Source organism: Danaus plexippus, chromosome 30, assembly GCF_018135715.1.
Source record: "Danaus plexippus chromosome 30, MEX_DaPlex, whole genome shotgun sequence".
NCBI lineage: Eukaryota > Metazoa > Arthropoda > Insecta > Lepidoptera > Nymphalidae > Danaus > Danaus plexippus.
In genome coordinates this window covers 1,345,782-1,362,500 of record NC_083557.1, presented here as the reverse complement: position 1 = coordinate 1,362,500, position 16,719 = coordinate 1,345,782, and the positions used below count along the sequence as shown (strand labels likewise).

General features: G+C 30.3%; 3 protein-coding genes and 2 long non-coding RNA genes across 6 annotated transcripts in view; 3 read left to right on the top strand and 2 right to left on the bottom strand.

Moving 5' to 3' along the window:
• The window catches only part of LOC116776565 (uncharacterized), a 103,386-nt gene extending 101,514 nt beyond the window's left edge, over positions 1-1,872 (bottom strand). The window contains exon 1 of the mRNA XM_061525607.1: positions 1,299-1,872. The gene's annotated coding sequence lies outside the window, so the exon portion shown is untranslated. The remainder of the gene's footprint in view (positions 1-1,298) is intronic.
• Positions 1,873-3,871: 1,999 nt separating this feature from the next.
• LOC116776582 (BLOC-1-related complex subunit 5) lies at positions 3,872-7,585 on the bottom strand. 2 transcript variants are annotated; one of them, XM_032669807.2, is made up of 8 exons: positions 7,407-7,566; positions 7,218-7,314; positions 6,625-6,732; positions 6,124-6,287; positions 5,485-5,560; positions 5,242-5,354; positions 4,788-4,922; positions 3,872-4,224 (listed from the first exon to the last, which is right to left on the bottom strand). In XM_032669807.2, exons 2-8 carry the CDS (start codon positions 7,306-7,308, stop codon positions 4,132-4,134), a joined length of 780 nt encoding a protein of 259 aa, XP_032525698.1. In that variant the 5' UTR covers positions 7,309-7,314; positions 7,407-7,566; the 3' UTR covers positions 3,872-4,131. The 2 variants fall into 2 exon arrangements, with proteins under 2 accessions (XP_032525698.1, XP_032525699.1); XM_032669808.2 differs by having other exon boundaries at positions 3,873-4,224; positions 7,448-7,585.
• A 582-nt stretch (positions 7,586-8,167) lies between these two features.
• On the top strand, positions 8,168-10,609 carry LOC116776585 (ubiquitin-fold modifier-conjugating enzyme 1). Its single transcript, XM_032669813.2, has 4 exons — positions 8,168-8,427; positions 9,448-9,579; positions 9,946-10,113; positions 10,488-10,609. Exons 1-4 carry the CDS (start codon positions 8,305-8,307, stop codon positions 10,572-10,574), a joined length of 510 nt encoding a protein of 169 aa, XP_032525704.1. The 5' UTR covers positions 8,168-8,304; the 3' UTR covers positions 10,575-10,609.
• A 305-nt stretch (positions 10,610-10,914) lies between these two features.
• Positions 10,915-12,845, top strand: LOC116776586 (uncharacterized). Its single transcript, XR_004353938.2, has 3 exons — positions 10,915-11,037; positions 11,407-11,476; positions 11,594-12,845. It is a non-coding gene; the product is annotated as an uncharacterized LOC116776586 (long non-coding RNA).
• Positions 12,846-12,880: 35 nt separating this feature from the next.
• LOC133319820 (uncharacterized) lies at positions 12,881-16,378 on the top strand. Its single transcript, XR_009753310.1, has 5 exons — positions 12,881-13,972; positions 14,069-14,083; positions 15,796-15,813; positions 15,931-15,948; positions 16,360-16,378. It is a non-coding gene; the product is annotated as an uncharacterized LOC133319820 (long non-coding RNA).
• The last annotated feature ends 341 nt before the right edge of the window (positions 16,379-16,719 follow it).

The window sequence follows — 16,719 nt, the reverse complement described above, 5'->3', positions numbered from 1 at the left end:
ACTAAGAAAAGATTAATTTACCCAAAAAAATAATAATCTGAAAATACTTGCGAGATACTTAAATATTTGATTTTATTTTACTTTTATAGGAAACCAAAGATCTACTCATGATATATGTTTATTTCATGAATAATATCCTCCTCCGTACATTGGACTATAGGTATGCAAGATTTTCATAACAATCGGTCAAGCGAATTATTGAATGTTTACGATAAAATTAAATCACAAGCATTCATTAAGCTATTGTACATGTTTTAAAATATTTAGATATTGTGTACAATACTCCTAAATATATGTATATATATGTCAAATAATATATTGTAGTATAAAAATGAATTACCGAGTTACAAATGCATCATAATTGACATTGAAATAATTTCAGCACCCTTTAAAAAATCTGTCCAATTTGCTATCATTTAAATATATACTAGAATATTAATTAATTAATATAAATTTCATATATTATGAATACTATGAAATGGTTACAAGGAAATCAGCGATAATTCCCCTTTCACTTCTTTTATATTCCGATAAACAAAAATACGTTCACATTTTTTATATATACATAGAAAATTTCACCGTCCAACACGGAGTATCAGTGTTGTGAATTGTAAAATTTATGGTAGTGTAAATCTTAATTATCTTCCCTGAAAAGCATCATGATTTCATTTAATGTCTTATAATAAAAAAAAAATATCTGTGCTATTAAATTGTGATAAATAAAGTATTTTGTTAAATTTAAAACAGCAATACATAGTATTGAAGTAATATTATACTGGAAAATTTGAAATAAAATCCATTTTTAATCTATTACACTCCATTAACTTGTGAATATATATAAAAAATATAATCAAACAAAGATTACAATAAGCTGTCCATTAGAAATATTTTTGAAAATAGAATAATACAAATTTTGAAGCATAATTTTTAATTTACTTTATTATATAAAACCTCCTTTGAAATATGTTCAAACAAAAAAAAAATATAATAGCAGTTAATCTATGTGAAAGCACATAATCTGTGCCATTACATTTTTTATGTCAAACAACAATGATAGATTCCCAGCTTAGATAAGTCTTCACGCGATACACATACGATATTATCATAATTTTTATTATAGTCTTTTTATCCGTACATTATATATATTGTTCACGATGTACGAGATTATAATAGTCTATTTAACTCGTCAGTTTACCGCTGGTTACATTGACGAGTTAAATATACGATTATAATTAATAAGAGTAATAGTTTACAAATATTTTTTTTTAACTGGAGTAAGGTGGTGTTTGTTTACTAACCTTCGTCGTCCAAAGTGGGTTAGAAAACCAGTGCGTCGGTTAGTTTCACCATCACTTAAATATTATATCCCAACAATACATAACATAGGAAAACTCATTGACAATAATTCGGTCGCGAATGCCGTGCCGGTACTGTATTGAACGAAACCTCTATGAGACCATGGACGAAATATGCATTTTTTATTATATCTATTGATTCCAAACCGGCCGCAGTGGTAGCAGTCAGAGTCAAAGTGTATGCAGTACTATAAAACAGGTTCCCTTTACAAACAATATCACTCCCATGCAACTTAGTAATTTCATTAATAACATCTAAAAATCGATTCCACAAGGTTCACGACAATTCATACAGTACTGCAGCGTGTTAAATTCGTTATTTTACTAGCTAACAACGTCTAAACGCGAACTAAACACTGTATACAAAGGAACGCACATTCAATGAACTATAATGTAATGATTCGATCGTTATTATATATGTTATGAATGTTTTTTCGTGTCATTTTTGTTATACAATGGTTGCAAACAATGAACGAGGCCGATGGAACGCACAACCGACGCCAAAGAAGCTCGCGGTGACACTAAACGCTATAGATGTCGTGGTACTCGTGGCCATTATTGAAAATGGCGACCGACAGGAGCCGTCAAACGTTATTATACAAATATATACCTTATTCTCATAAGATAAGCTTTAAATTTTATTACATTATAAGTACTCTTAAAAATTATTCGATCGTATTACGCGACTAATTTCAAGAGCTTCAAATGTTGGTAACTATGATTGGACTAGATATGCTATTTGTCTATTCGTATTAAAAAACGACATTTCGTCTCTTTTACTTCAATGCAATTTCTAACAAAACAAACTTTATGGTACGCTTGCGCAAAAATTTTATCAAATTAATTTGAAATGCAATTATAAACTTTTTAAATAAAAATTATGACTTGAATTTATTAATATGTAGCAGAAAATCGTCTAAAGGTACGTACTCGTTTGAATTAAATAAGCATGTAAGTCATTGAATTATAAGTCGACTTATAACAACAATAGCCGGCTTTAAGAGTCACTTACAAAATTGAAATAATTGTTTAAACTATTTATAGTGATTCAATTTGAACCACTACCACTAAATCAATTACGAACAAAGGCTAAAAGTGTAAGTTCTTTCGAAAGAAACCACAGTCATACTTTCCTAATTTTAATTTCGTTTTCCATCAAACATTTTTATAGGTAAAAGCTTTTATAAACGACTGGGCAATAAAATTCCATGTAAAGAATTTTACAATGTGTTTAGAATTCACTGAATCCATTAAACACTACAAAGACGTAGCTCCGGGCGTGATTTAAGATATAAAAAAAAATCAAATTGATCTTAGATGAAAGTTTCATAACATTTATAAGAATTAACGATTCCCGAAAGCTGGCATTTTTAAATAATATATATAAGTTATTATGTAATTCAGTAACTTTTTCTCTGAAGTTATTATGTCGTTTCTTGTTGTGGATTCATGCTCATATTCACCTTTTAATGAAATGTAATCTATTGGCAGAAATAAGTACTAAACCTTACTTTATACATCATAGATATCGCTAGTATAGTATATGAAATATAACATCTTTAAATATTTGTAGTGGTCACCAATAGATGTCGCAAAAATAAAAATTTAATACATAACAGAGGAAGAAACTGATTTCTTATGTACTGTCAAGATCCTATTTGCTTCTTCAGCAACTTTTTTTAAATTTAATTGTGTAGAGACAGCTTATAAAAGAAAATGATCCGTAATTAATTTAACTGTGAAATGTTCTCGCTTTGATCGTCTATTGTTAAAAAATGTTTTTATTTAATACCAAAAATTTTACTATTATGAACCGACTATTCCCAGGACTTCGTTCGCGATCAGTATTTTTTTTTTATTTACATGAATAGAAATAAATAACTTTTCAAATATCGTATGTAATCAAGTAATTCCTTTTTACATCAGCTTTCTGCCGGTAAGGTTTCAGACACAAACAGGCGCTCAAATTTTTAGAATTAAAAAATATATAAACTGAAATAAAGTTGGATTTTGTTAATATAAGATTTTATTGTAAGCGCCATCTAGCGGATGTTGGAAGTTATTAAAATTTCTTCAAAATTAAGGGTCTGCAAGCGGCAAGGTTGAGAGGTAATAAAAGAACAATATTTTTTATATATTATATGAAATTCAAATACAAAATTAGAGCAAATAAGACGAGGACAGGATCCGTCTCGTATTTGTCTCGAGGGTTCGGCAGCTTTGAACTTCGACTATTGGTCGTAATTATATGAGACGAAACCTCTCAGCATTCAATGGATTCACCGTGCGGGCGCCGGGTCCATGATGCAGGGAGAGGAGCTTCATCAGTGCCTGGGACTTGCGACCCAGGTGTGGGTTTAAACTGCCCCTAACTAACGCGCGGTAAACACTCGCCTCCACCGTTCAAGCTCCTTTCTACCTAACTAAATTTGAAACGAACTTACTGGGCTGCCTTCGAAGTACGGTCCAAGAATGAATTGATATTAGTTCTTTACAGGCCCAAATCTTTTCGTAGGTTGTAGATATTTAGCCGTCATACCTCTCGCTGCCACTTCAACCGCGAACAAATTTACAACGTCACCGTCCGAGCTTCTCTACCTAAATAGTTACCTAAATACTTCATAGATCTGCTTTTTCTAATACTATAATAAAAAAGCGACATTTTTTATATAAGTTTTTATCATAATTCATTGACGACATAATATTTTGCTAACACAACGTTCATGAAGTTACATTCATATTGAGATCAATTGTTTTTCTGTGTATGTCATTTCCATCACGAGCTCGTTTTGTTCTCGTTCCACACGAACGGCTGTAGTCTCTTATCTTCTGGTAACAATTGGTTTAATTCCTCTATGTCCTGAAGAGTCTGAAATTGTAAAAAAAGACTTTTGTACATTTCATAATATTATATATATTTCACATTTATTACAGATTCATTATTTTTAAAGACAGGACGCCAGCCTCGCTGACGTCACTAATGTCACTTGTTTCAGTACGTTCCAGATATTTCAAAATGAAACTCCAATTCTTCTAAATGTTCTTGTATTTCTCGAAGGTTCTTTATGCTCCGCACTCGCTGAACTCTGCAGTCCCCTGTCGTGCGTCCAGACGTCATATTTATACCAGAATTCAAACATAGTTCTATTCTCTTTGATTTCGTTTTACTTTTAACAATAGTAACGACGACCAATAAGTTGTTATAGTAATTGATGCCAGCCTTGAGTTATTTTCATGTTGCATCCGTCATTGAAGCCGCTCGCGCCGATATATATATTGTTGAGATATCAATGATACAAGTATAAACAACTAGGTATATTTAACAATAACTAGGTATTTTTATCTTTCGAAAATTCAGTTGAATTTACAGAGTGAAATCCGTCAATCAGCCAGTCAGAGCAACATTCAACCAGTCAGCCAGGTGCCTATTACCTGGTTCAACAGTGAGTTACAACGCGAGAGCTGATGATGTAGTTCCCTGACACGGGACAGCCTCTCCGCGTGTCTAGCGTTACTTCTCTGTTTCTCAACAGCCGCTGTATACAAGCGTGTTATTTCCGTATCCGCCTGTGAAATTTTATAACACATGAAGAGTATTCTGGACAGATTTTTAAAAGTATAAAATAAAATCAACATAGAATGAGACACAAGACGTTTGATGTATTGTTTGTTAATTGTTTTATTTTTATAAAAGCTAATAGTTTTTACGACAACCGAACGTTATTTTGAATATTGTGTTTATAAGTAAGAGAAATATCGAATCAAAGTTAAGGAATAGATGAGAAAAAATTTATTAACTATTAACTTAAAGTATATCCTAAATCTTAATTTACAACAGTATATATACAAAAAATGTAATAAAAAACCTAATGAGGATAGTTTTTACCTCTTTGATCTTACTAGCGAGATTTATCTCATCAGCGGCCAGAGGCTGTGCGCAAGCTGCGAGGTGGGCTTGGACTCTTGACGACATCCTTATCCAGGGACGGGAGTCTAAACCTGAGATATATATATAGAATAAGTTTCCTCAATCATAAACTAGTTTAATACTAACATATACTGCATCTTGTAACAAACAGACAGACATATAAAATCTATATATAATAACAGTTGTAACCTATGTACAGACCTTCCAAGACCTCCGGATCCTTAGCCCCCGGTAGGCCTAACGTTCCTCGCATTATTGGCAGGAACGTTGGGATTTCCTGTTAAATATATGTAATACATACAGAACATATGTGATACATACATATATGTGATACATATATATATGTATATGTATATATATGATTTTCATCATCATAAGCCTATCAGAGCCCGCTGCTGAGCAAAGGCCCCGTCTCACATGGAGAAGGTTAGAGCATTAATCACCACGCTTGCTCAAGACGGGTTGGCGATTTCAATCTTATAATTTGAAATTATAAAACCAGGTTTCCTCACGATGTTATCCTTCACCGTCTCTCAGTGGTGTCTAAATACTCTTAGAAAGTACATATGACTCGTAAAGATCACATTGGTACTTGCCAGGTTTCGAACCAGCGCCCTCCCGTATGAGAGGCGGACCTTAACCTCCAGGCCACCACGACTATATATAAATCTACAAGTCTTACTGGGGCCTTTTCAATATAACCTTTCTATATTTCATGTCATATGCTATGCACAATACAATTTACATATTTGGTAATGTTCTATAATTACATATGCACATACATGTCAAACACAGAACCTCTGTTTTCGATGTCGGTTATACCATGAACTAATCATGTACCTGTAACCTTCTAATGTCCTCGTCCAGCTGTGTGTCCGTCGCTGGCTTAACAACAACGATTTCCCTTGTCCGTTTGTTTTTCCTTGCTTGCAAACTCAGTTGCCTCCGTTGTAACAAGGATTTCTTGTCTTGAGTTCTCTGACTCTTATTAGTTTTCGGTGAATCTGTGATTAGAATTAACACTAATAGATTATAATTATATTTTAATCCAAACATTAACTTTAAATGTATGAAAAATAACTTGATGCTTATATAAGTCTTTGTTAGGTTATTAAGATTTATTTTACTTATTTTAAAACAACAGTAAACGTCAATTGTTTATGACTAAACATCTGTTAAGTTGTTAAAACTATAAATTGAGACAAATTTGTTAATCAAAGCTTTGAAACATTAATGTAATAGCCAAGATTTCCTTTGATTTCCACATAAAGATGGTTATACAGAGTGTATAGAATGTTTCATATTAAGATCTTATTAAACATGCTGTATGTCTATACACACCACCGATAGGTCGATCAACCGTGTATGATATGTACGGCAGTTCGGAATCCGAACACATGCTGGCTCCGGGGGAATTATTACCACTTGTAGAATCCTGTCTTCTGCCATCTATACGACACCATATAATTTGTATAATTATGTTTTTCACATTAATGTTATTTAAATTTAATATTTGTATTGAAAAATGTATTAGGAATAATCATCAACACCAGGTTAAGAGTTCAGTTAGCAAATAAGTTATCGTGACTTAATTCTTTTCAGCATTTAGAGAAGCTTTTAGCTGTAAATACAAATTATACTTAATTCACTAACTCAATACATGATTAGCATCATATATTATGAACAATGACTAGAATTTAATTGTGTAAATTATTGATATACATCTATTTTACTGATAACTCTGTTCAACCCAGATTTCAGCGTATTTCCATTCAAATTATCATAATTTACAAAATAGCCTGTTTAATTACTTTGTAGAACGTACACTATGCGGTATTGATTTTAAATCGAATCTATTTTATTTTTAGATGCGAAAGTTTGCGAAGTGTTTATCAGAATTTTCAATAAAATTAAACAATATTTTTGTTTTATACCGGGAAGATTTGATGTAGCTATGGTGTGTCCACGCCTGACCGGTGGTCTCTGGGACTGTTTCTTGGGAGGCAAGGATTGCTCAGAACCCATCGCTCACTAAAAGCAATTGTTGATGGACAAATTACAATTACGTTGGGTGCCAGGAACTATTTATATATAAACCACTATATAACTGTTATATTTGGTACTTTTGAAATCTTATACTATCACAGTTTCTCCAAACACCTACACTATTGCTTTTGTATAATAATGACTTTTTTATTATTTTGTTCTCTTAATAGTTTATGAACCAATAGAAAATTAAATTCACAATATTTCGTTAATGACAAAAGGATAGTCTGATTGACTTTGAAATACTTTTTTTTTATTACTCTGGAGTCTGGTGTCTTACATTTTAGGCAAAGGTCTAACATATTAACATTTAAAAAATATGAGTTTACAATACACTTTCAAATATACTAAAAAGGTATTAAAACCCGACATCAGAGTTATTCATAATTTTTTATATTTCACATTATCGTTCATTATAATAATAAACAAATACTCTTCGAGTGATAAAATTTTATGTTTAGTTAACTCTTATTTATAAGAGCTAGAAATATTCATAAGTTTATTATTATTTCAAGTAAAGACTAAAAATTTGGAATATAAGTTGAGCTTTTGGACTCTACTATTCTTTAATTTAAAAGAATTACAAAATCCACCTACTGCATTAATTTAATAAAAAGACAGAAAATATTTGTTTCTATTTGATATATGTACCTTTTTTTACAGTTCTTTTATGGTTTTTTAATATAGATAAAAAAGTGTATTATGTTTGTGGTTACCAAACGTTAAATATGCTTTAAAAACTGAAATTGAAAACCAATTTGATTCCATATCAGAATTAAGATCTTAGCCTGTCCAAAAGGACGAATTAAAAAAAAACAGAATTAAGTCAACTTGACATTGACACTTGTGATCTGGCACCAATAATTCGTCTAGATAGTAGATAGTGAAAGTTTTGCGTTGGATGTTTATGGTGATGTGGATTTTTTGTTAAAAGTTTGTTATCTTCTATGAGATACTTAAATGAAATAACACACAATGGTAGATGAAGGCACAAGAAAAACTTTAAGTAGTATCCCTTTACTAAAAACGAAAGCAGGCCCCCGAGATAAAGAATTATGGCCAACGAGATTAAAAGAGGAATATCAAGCATTAATTAAGGTAAATTTACAACATTTAAAGTTAGTTATTTATAATATATATATTATATATATTTAGTGATTTTTAAAAATATCTACCAGTAATACTATTATAATTATGAAACATAAAAACCTGTTTGTTTGGAGTTATCTGTATGATACGTAACAATTATGTAGTATTAACAGTTGCTCGCTATATATTAAAAGTGCGTTCGTATACGTAATATACCACATTAGAAATACCAAATTCTATTGCATACAATTTTTTTACAATATAACCAAAGTATCAAACATAGGGTATGTTTTATTTCTTTCATCTGTAAAAGAACTTGAAAGTAAATTAATTAAAAAAAAAAACAATATTTTACGCTTACTTCTTCCTCTTTCTTTTATTATCAAATTTACACTCTGACAAAAAAAATTTTCTCATCTCATCTGCCCTAACCACACTTGCTGCAAAACACCGAAACGTCGGGAGTAAATAGTTAAAATAATAAAAAAAGCGTAGTAATCTGAAAATATTAGTTTTATTTAAACGAATACATACAACATTCTTGTATGTCATTAAATAAATTTATATTAGGAAAGGTTAGATTAATTTTTTTTATTCATTTGTTTACAGAGTAGTGTATTTTTTTTTTATAATTAATTATACGATTGATTATTATGTATGAGTTTTCAACATTTTCCATGTGATTCACAGTAAAAATGTACATTTACAGTCATTTATAAGTCAATATGAAATATGTAAAATGTTTAAAGGACAGGATTAACAGTGGAGGAAATATTTATTTCTACAAAATTTCTTAGTCCGAGCCTGCATCATTTAACTATGCACTGATTGTTAATAGTTTTAAATACAAAAACTCGTCACATTGTAGTATTAATGTGGGTTGTTATATGACAAACGGAAAACGCTTCACATTTTATGTGACAACACAAGCTTGGACAAAGCGTGATAACAATAGGACACAATATTTAAAGAGGCCAAGCCATAACATATATATACATGGGTTTACAAACATATTAATATAATTTTCAGTACGTCCAGAACAACAAGGAATCGGATAATGACTGGTTCAGACTGGAATCTGATAAGTCCGGAACAAAGTGGTTCGGCAAGTGTTGGTACGTCCACAACTTGTTGAAATACGAATTTGATCTTGAGTTTGATGTGAGTAATAAAAAAAATATATTTTTTTTACAACAATTTTAATATTTCTATTAAGTATACTCATTCTTAATATATAGATTATTTTCATGTAAAATACGATTGATGTTATTGTTGTTTACAATAGAACTATGTTAAGCTCGTAATATATGTAGTGTGCTAAGGAGCAAGACTGAGTGACGGAACTTATATATTAAATGATTCTCCCACATCATACTTGAAGTCCCATTATTATTTAACAGCACCGACCAAGTGTAACTATACGCAACAATTTTCTTGATTCTCATATGCTTAATCGCCATCAATAATCCTATCTTTATACCAGACTGGTGCATATTGATAACAAATATATGAAACAAATCATTACAGATACCAATTACCTATCCGACAACGGCACCAGAGTTGGCCCTTCCCGGCTTGGACGGCAAAACTGCCAAAATGTATAGAGGAGGCAAGATATGCCTTACCGATCATTTTAAACCATTATGGGCGAGAAATGTACCAAGGTTTGGTATCGCGCATGCTATGGCCTTGGGGGTTAGTAGTAGTACATTTTTATACACAGAACATACAATGAAAGTGTGCAAAAAATGCAAGCAAACTTATAAATTCACCTCTATATGATTAACTGTCTATTTTTCTGTCCTTTGCCAAATTGGGTGATAACACTCTCTTTTGGCCGCTGTAGGTCTAAAGGGGGTATAAGACCCAGAAAAAAATATGGGGGCGTTGTGAAGAGGGCTGGGGGTTTATTATTTATGTTATTTATTTATTTAGGTAAAATAAAAAATATTCTCAAAGTGGGTGGTACACAAGATAAGTTTGGGAACCCCTGATTAAACATATAAGCAAGTTACTTAGAATTAACTTACGTGTTGCACAAACTTCTATCACATTAATCAAATTTTCAGTTGGGTCCTTGGCTAGCAGTCGAAATACCATCACTGATAGAGAAGGGAGTTGTGAAATACCAAGAGAAATCAGAGGAAGCGAAGTGAAATATTGTAAAAAATAAATAAATATATATATATATTAACACTTTTTTTTATTGCAATCATAACTATATCTCATAGTCAATTACGACAAAATGTACTACATATGTAGTTTTACAATCGTAAATATGCAGTGTCCATCATTATGTGACATAATTCTTTACGTGTTTAGTTTTTCAATACAGACTCATATTAGTCACGATGACGGAGAAATAAACGTGAAATGTTATTTCATATTTGTAATAAAATATAAATAGCGTTGCAATAAAATTGACATAAAAATTTATTAGTTTTGACGTTTATATTGAATGTTGCAACCTATTTTAATTTATGTGAGTCTATTTCATTTTCGTTTTATTTTTTTTTCCTAAAGTAATAACGATTCGAAGATTTCTCTTTCTTTATGCACACTTACTTTCAATCAATAAATATTTGTTATGTTATTGTGTTATATGCATTATAGTAAGAGGTTTGTCTATTCTTTTAAGATAGATAAATAAGAGCAAATAAAATTTTAATATACCTTATTGAAATTCACAAAGCGCTTGAAACATAAAGCAAATAAAGTTTACCTTTATATTGAATAATATAGTTTTAATATTCAATAAATTCTTCTTTATAAAAGGAAATTAAATATAGAAGTATCTATACAAGGTTAATAATAATAGTTTTTAAGTATTTATGACAAGACAGTAATATTTTATTATTTTTACACTTACATTATTTAATTTGGTTTCTGTTTGACTTCAATATAAGAGTATTTTGCTTGTACATCGCAATTTTTTATCATACAATTATATATATTTCTCAAACAAGAGACAATTTTTATTTTTTTCAGAATGACATCAACATGGCAGAAAATTTTCGGTCTATGCTTTCTTCTAGCTTTGACATTTGCTGTCCCAATAGTATGTAATTGATATTTATTCTGTGGAAATATTTATAAAATAAAAAATGTAAATTGTAAAAATATCAAATAAATAAAGATAAAATTAAGTTAATTTAAAACTTGTTTATAATTTCAGCCTGATGACGTAAGTTAATAATTTACAAATATGTTTTTATGCTATGTAATTTACACTACTATATAAAATCCCAGAAGATATTTGTGCGTCGGCGGCCAGGCGTGACATATTGCTGTATTCACGAATTTTAAAGCGCGTTATGTCAATAGAGGTTCCTTGGGAAACCAACATTCCCAAAGACCGTGACATCAAAGTCAACAAGTATTACGAGCTTACTAACGAACTCATTAGGGATAGGCTCTTAGTAAATTTGTATACGGTAGAGGTGGGAGCGAGAGGTATAACAGCTAAATCTGTTTACAACGTATTAAAAGACTTGGGCCTGTCCAGAACTAACATCAATTTGTTCTTGAAACGTACTTCGAAGGCAGCCCTAGAAGGTTCGTATCAAATTTGGTTAGGTAGAGAGAGGAGCTCGGACGGTAGAGGCGAGAGTTTATCGCGTGTCCGATAGGCCCCTTAAACCTACACCTGGGTCGCAAGTCCCAGGCACTGTTGAAGCTCCTCTCCCTGCAACGCAATGGACCCGGCACCGGCACGGTGCTTCCATTGAAAGCTAAGAGGTTTCCTCTCTGTCTAATTTTGTCTATGATTCGTACTACATAAATAGCATACGATTTTTCATTATAATTGAAAATTACTCATCGTTCCAGAATCATTAGCAAACGATAGTTACCTTTAAAAATTAATCCCGTGATTGTGTTGAAGTATACTTGACTAGTTTGTATAAATAGGATTTGGATCTTTATAAAATATCAATCTTTTCTTCTGGTTGATGACTAATGAGTCATTTGAAAAAATAAAAGAATTGAATTATATATAATTTTACTTACGCCTTCTTGTTTTAATTGTTATCCGTGTGCTAAATTATTGATACAGAGTGTTCACATATGAACTTTTAAGGATCTCTGTCCGTCTTATTTAAAAAAAAAAAGTTTTGACGTCTTCGTTTGGATAATTTTTTCTATATAATTGTTGGCTTAATATAGCTTTGATATCTTGATAACTTAAAATTTATTGATAATTATTCCTATATATATTTTTCGCCATAATATAGGAGATATCAAGATTTCTACTTCTCTTGTTAGGAGCCAGCGAAAAGATATGCGACTATGGGGAGCACTAAACTAAAAATAAAATGACATTCAGTTGATATTCAAGAATATTTTTTTCACCAAAAAACATTTTCTCATTGCAGACGTTAGAAATGATGTAATAGGTTAGAAAATAGTTAGAGGATATCTAAGCTGAATTTTTGGTCCAAGTTGACATCGTCACTGAAGACGCTTTCCATTGATTTATCTTATTTGCGCACAAACAGAAACACAGCATAAAGATGAACTTAATGCTAAAATGCTTTCTCAGTCAGATAACTCAAGGGTTCTAAAAAAAGGGTTCATACAAAAACTAAAAAAAAAATTTACATTCAAAAAAGAGAAAATGGAGGTTTAAATGATAAAAAACAAGTGGAGTATGATAAAAATTATGATTGTAAGATAAGAAATGTCACTCTTAATTATATATGAAACAGCGTGTTGTTGAAGCCTTACGTGTAGGCTGTCAGAATATTCCAAGGTTGTATAAAAGAGTTAGAGAGGAATCCAGTTTAACGATGAGGATTTTGATGAAAGAAATTCCTTAAACAACAAAGCTGTCTCTTATTACATTCAAACCAAAATATTTGGAGAAGAAGAATTCAGTAGAATAGAATATAGTAGGCGAATTCTATTCTATTGAATTCTTGTTCTCCACGATCGTGGGATTGCTGAAGTCTTGTATTTTTAATGATTTTGATTGGCGTCTGTAAAGATGAAATTTGCGGAGCCCGAAAATCTAATGTTTATGTTTAAACCATCATGTTATTATTGTGGTGTACAACGTTAAGGTCCAAAGTCCACATCATAATTGATGATAGGTTTCATCACCAAGTCGGCTACGTATACTCTAGTCCTAAAGAAAAATAAGTTTTTAAGCATATAGCTATCACAGAATGTTTGAGAAACTTGGTCTAAGTTATAATTCCACTTGCCCATGAATTCACCTAAGATTTAATTTAATTATCACTTACAGGAAAAGCCAGCGGATGTGAGTAAAGATGGAATTTGAGATGAACTTTAATTGACTAAGGTTTTTTGTATTCGTCTTACTACACCAATTATACAAAACGTACCTAAAAATCTAAAACAATGAAATTATAAAATAATAAAAAATTGGGTACTTCTATTAGACAAAACAGCTAAGGTCTTAAAAATAATTTAGTACTAATATAGTTCGTGTATTAAAGTAAAAATTATTACGCACATTTTATATTTTTTAATTAAGATATAAACCTATTTTTAAAATACCAACATTTAAAAATATATTTCACAGGACAAACCTGTAAGTAGAAACCGTTGTATAAATTTTATAATAAAATAAGATAAATTATAATCAATTATAATTAATTATAATTACAAACCTTTTATTCTTATAAAGGCTGAAGGTGACGCTGTAAGTATTGATACAATATATTAAAACATCTGCATAATGAGATCTAAGACTTTCGCTAGTTTTATTCATTTAAATGAAATTACTACTTTTCGGATATACTACGCATGCTTTATATTTTGTTAAAACTACATACTCCCGACGTGTAGGTTACTTTTCAGCAACGTGATCACGGGCAGACGAGACGTGAATCACATTTCACATTAGTTGTAGTTGTTTTAACAAAAAGTAGAGCATGCGTAGTATATCCGAAATATATTAGTTTCATTTAAACGAAAACAGCTGCATCTCTATCTCTTCACTTCGAATCTTTTTAATATTACTAACAGTTTTCCTAATTTGTGATTGTTTTAATATTTATATGAAGGTATTATTGGTACGCAATTTATTTTTTCAATATAGCACGATAGCTCAGTTGACACAGCGACTGAATGCGGCAGTCGTTGGTTCAAATCAAAAATCTTTTGTCAAACCATAACTGAAATATATGTGTTTATTCTATACATTTGAATTGTATACCACATTTTTAATATCTATTGATAACTCCGCTATAGGGACAAAAAAAAAACAGACCCTAAATATTGTTAAACAGGTTTTTTCAAAAGGAAAAAATTTCAATCTAATCATTACTAAAAATGTTATGACACTTAAAGGAACCCTCTGAATAATTTGACCAAAGTTGATATGTTTTTTACACACCTTTAGTACCGTTTATCTGCCAAAGCCAATACAAACTAAACTTCTATGGCTAATCTTCTTACCTGTGTTGGGAGCTCAGCTTTTATAAAACGACGAAGGGTTGCGGTTCACGAGCTCATAGGCTATATGGGAAACGGTTTGATCTATCTTTTCATTTCTTTGATTTAAAAAAAAATCGTGTCAGTCTTATAATCACAGACAATTTTGCATATATCATAATAAAAATCTCATTGAAAGTAATAATATTCAAGAGTTTAAGTATTTATATTACTTTGTTAACTTTAAATAACAAAATATATATGATGGTAGTGTCATTTATGTCAGAATACATCTTTAACTGACGCGGTTAAATATAAAATTTACCATTAGACATAGGGCATAACATAATGTCGATAACAATAAGGTAAAAACAATTCAGCCATAGAATCATTGAGCCAATTTCCCACATTCACTTAAATACAGAAATTTTGTTTAACTTCTTAAAACTTTCTTATATGGACGAAGGTATAAAAATATAAACTTTTTAACATAACTGAACATGGAGATAAATTGGTTAAAAGTAATTACAAGAAAAGTTTTCTGGACGTTAAAAAACATCCCAAATGATATACTACAATGTTTTATACATAGCATCACAGTATTCTTGGCCATTTAACAAATCATTAAAAACTAATATTTTTCCAGATCAATGACCTCAGTTTAGAATTCGGACATTGTTTTTCTTATATCTAACTTATATACATATACATATATGACCTCAGATTTTAATTATTGAAATTTAAATGCGACTTAGAATCATTTACGTAATTTGTTTGAGCAAAATAAATGAAGTAAGGTAAAAGTACTTACTGCTTTATTTTCCGTTATTCCTTATATTGAAATTAAAAAAAAAAGAAAACTTTAAATAACGCATACAAATTCAGAGGATTTTTTCTAGGCGGTTTCATAAATGGAGGGTAGTTGAAAATAAAAATGTCGGTACTTTTAAATTCATACCTAATTGTATTTAATTACAGGCGGGAAACGAAACCACGGTATGTATTTATAATATATATTATAATTATTTTATTTATCTTATATATGTAATATAGAAATAAGTTTAAAATTAACATCAAAAATTACAGTTGACATAAATAATTACTATATTTTAGGCTGCAGGCGGAGAAACTGTGAGTCGTTATTAATTTTGTTGCCACATATAAAAAAGCATTAATAGCATGGAGCATTAATATAGCGACCACTTTTGACAGATACAGATAATAAATAGTTCAAAGACTAAGTGTGATTAATTTAAAAATCTATTTCCACTTAATGAGATCTAAGATTTCCGCGAGTTTTATTCATTTAAATGAAACTAGTATTATTCGGATATACTACGCGGATTTTATTATTTAAAAACTACATAATCCCGACGTTTCGGTTACTTTGCAGCAACCGTGAGCACGGGCTGACCTCGTCAGCCCGTGCTCAAATCCGCGTAGTATATCCGATTAATACTAGTTTCATTTAAAAGAAATATTACCACTTATTTATTTAAAGACGTTTGTGATTTATAATATGATAAATAAATTATTCTCCAGACCACACCAGCGGCTGTAAGTTTTATTTTTAAATATTTTCTATACTTTTTCTTTTATTTTATTATATTATTTAATCTATAGTACAACAAAAAAATTATTTTACGATACAAAATAAGATCGTGTAATAAAAATTTTTATTCTCATTTCTATCATTGTCTTTGATACGATTTTGTGATATTTCAATTTAATTAACATATACATTGAGAATTTTTACGATAGTTGTGGAATAAAGTAGCTTGTGATATTGAATTTATGAAATAATTTTCATATATTACAGGAAAACGCAAGCGAAACCGTGAGCTTTAAAATACATATCTTAATATTATTATAAAAAAAAAAAACAAAAACAAAAAAATGTAT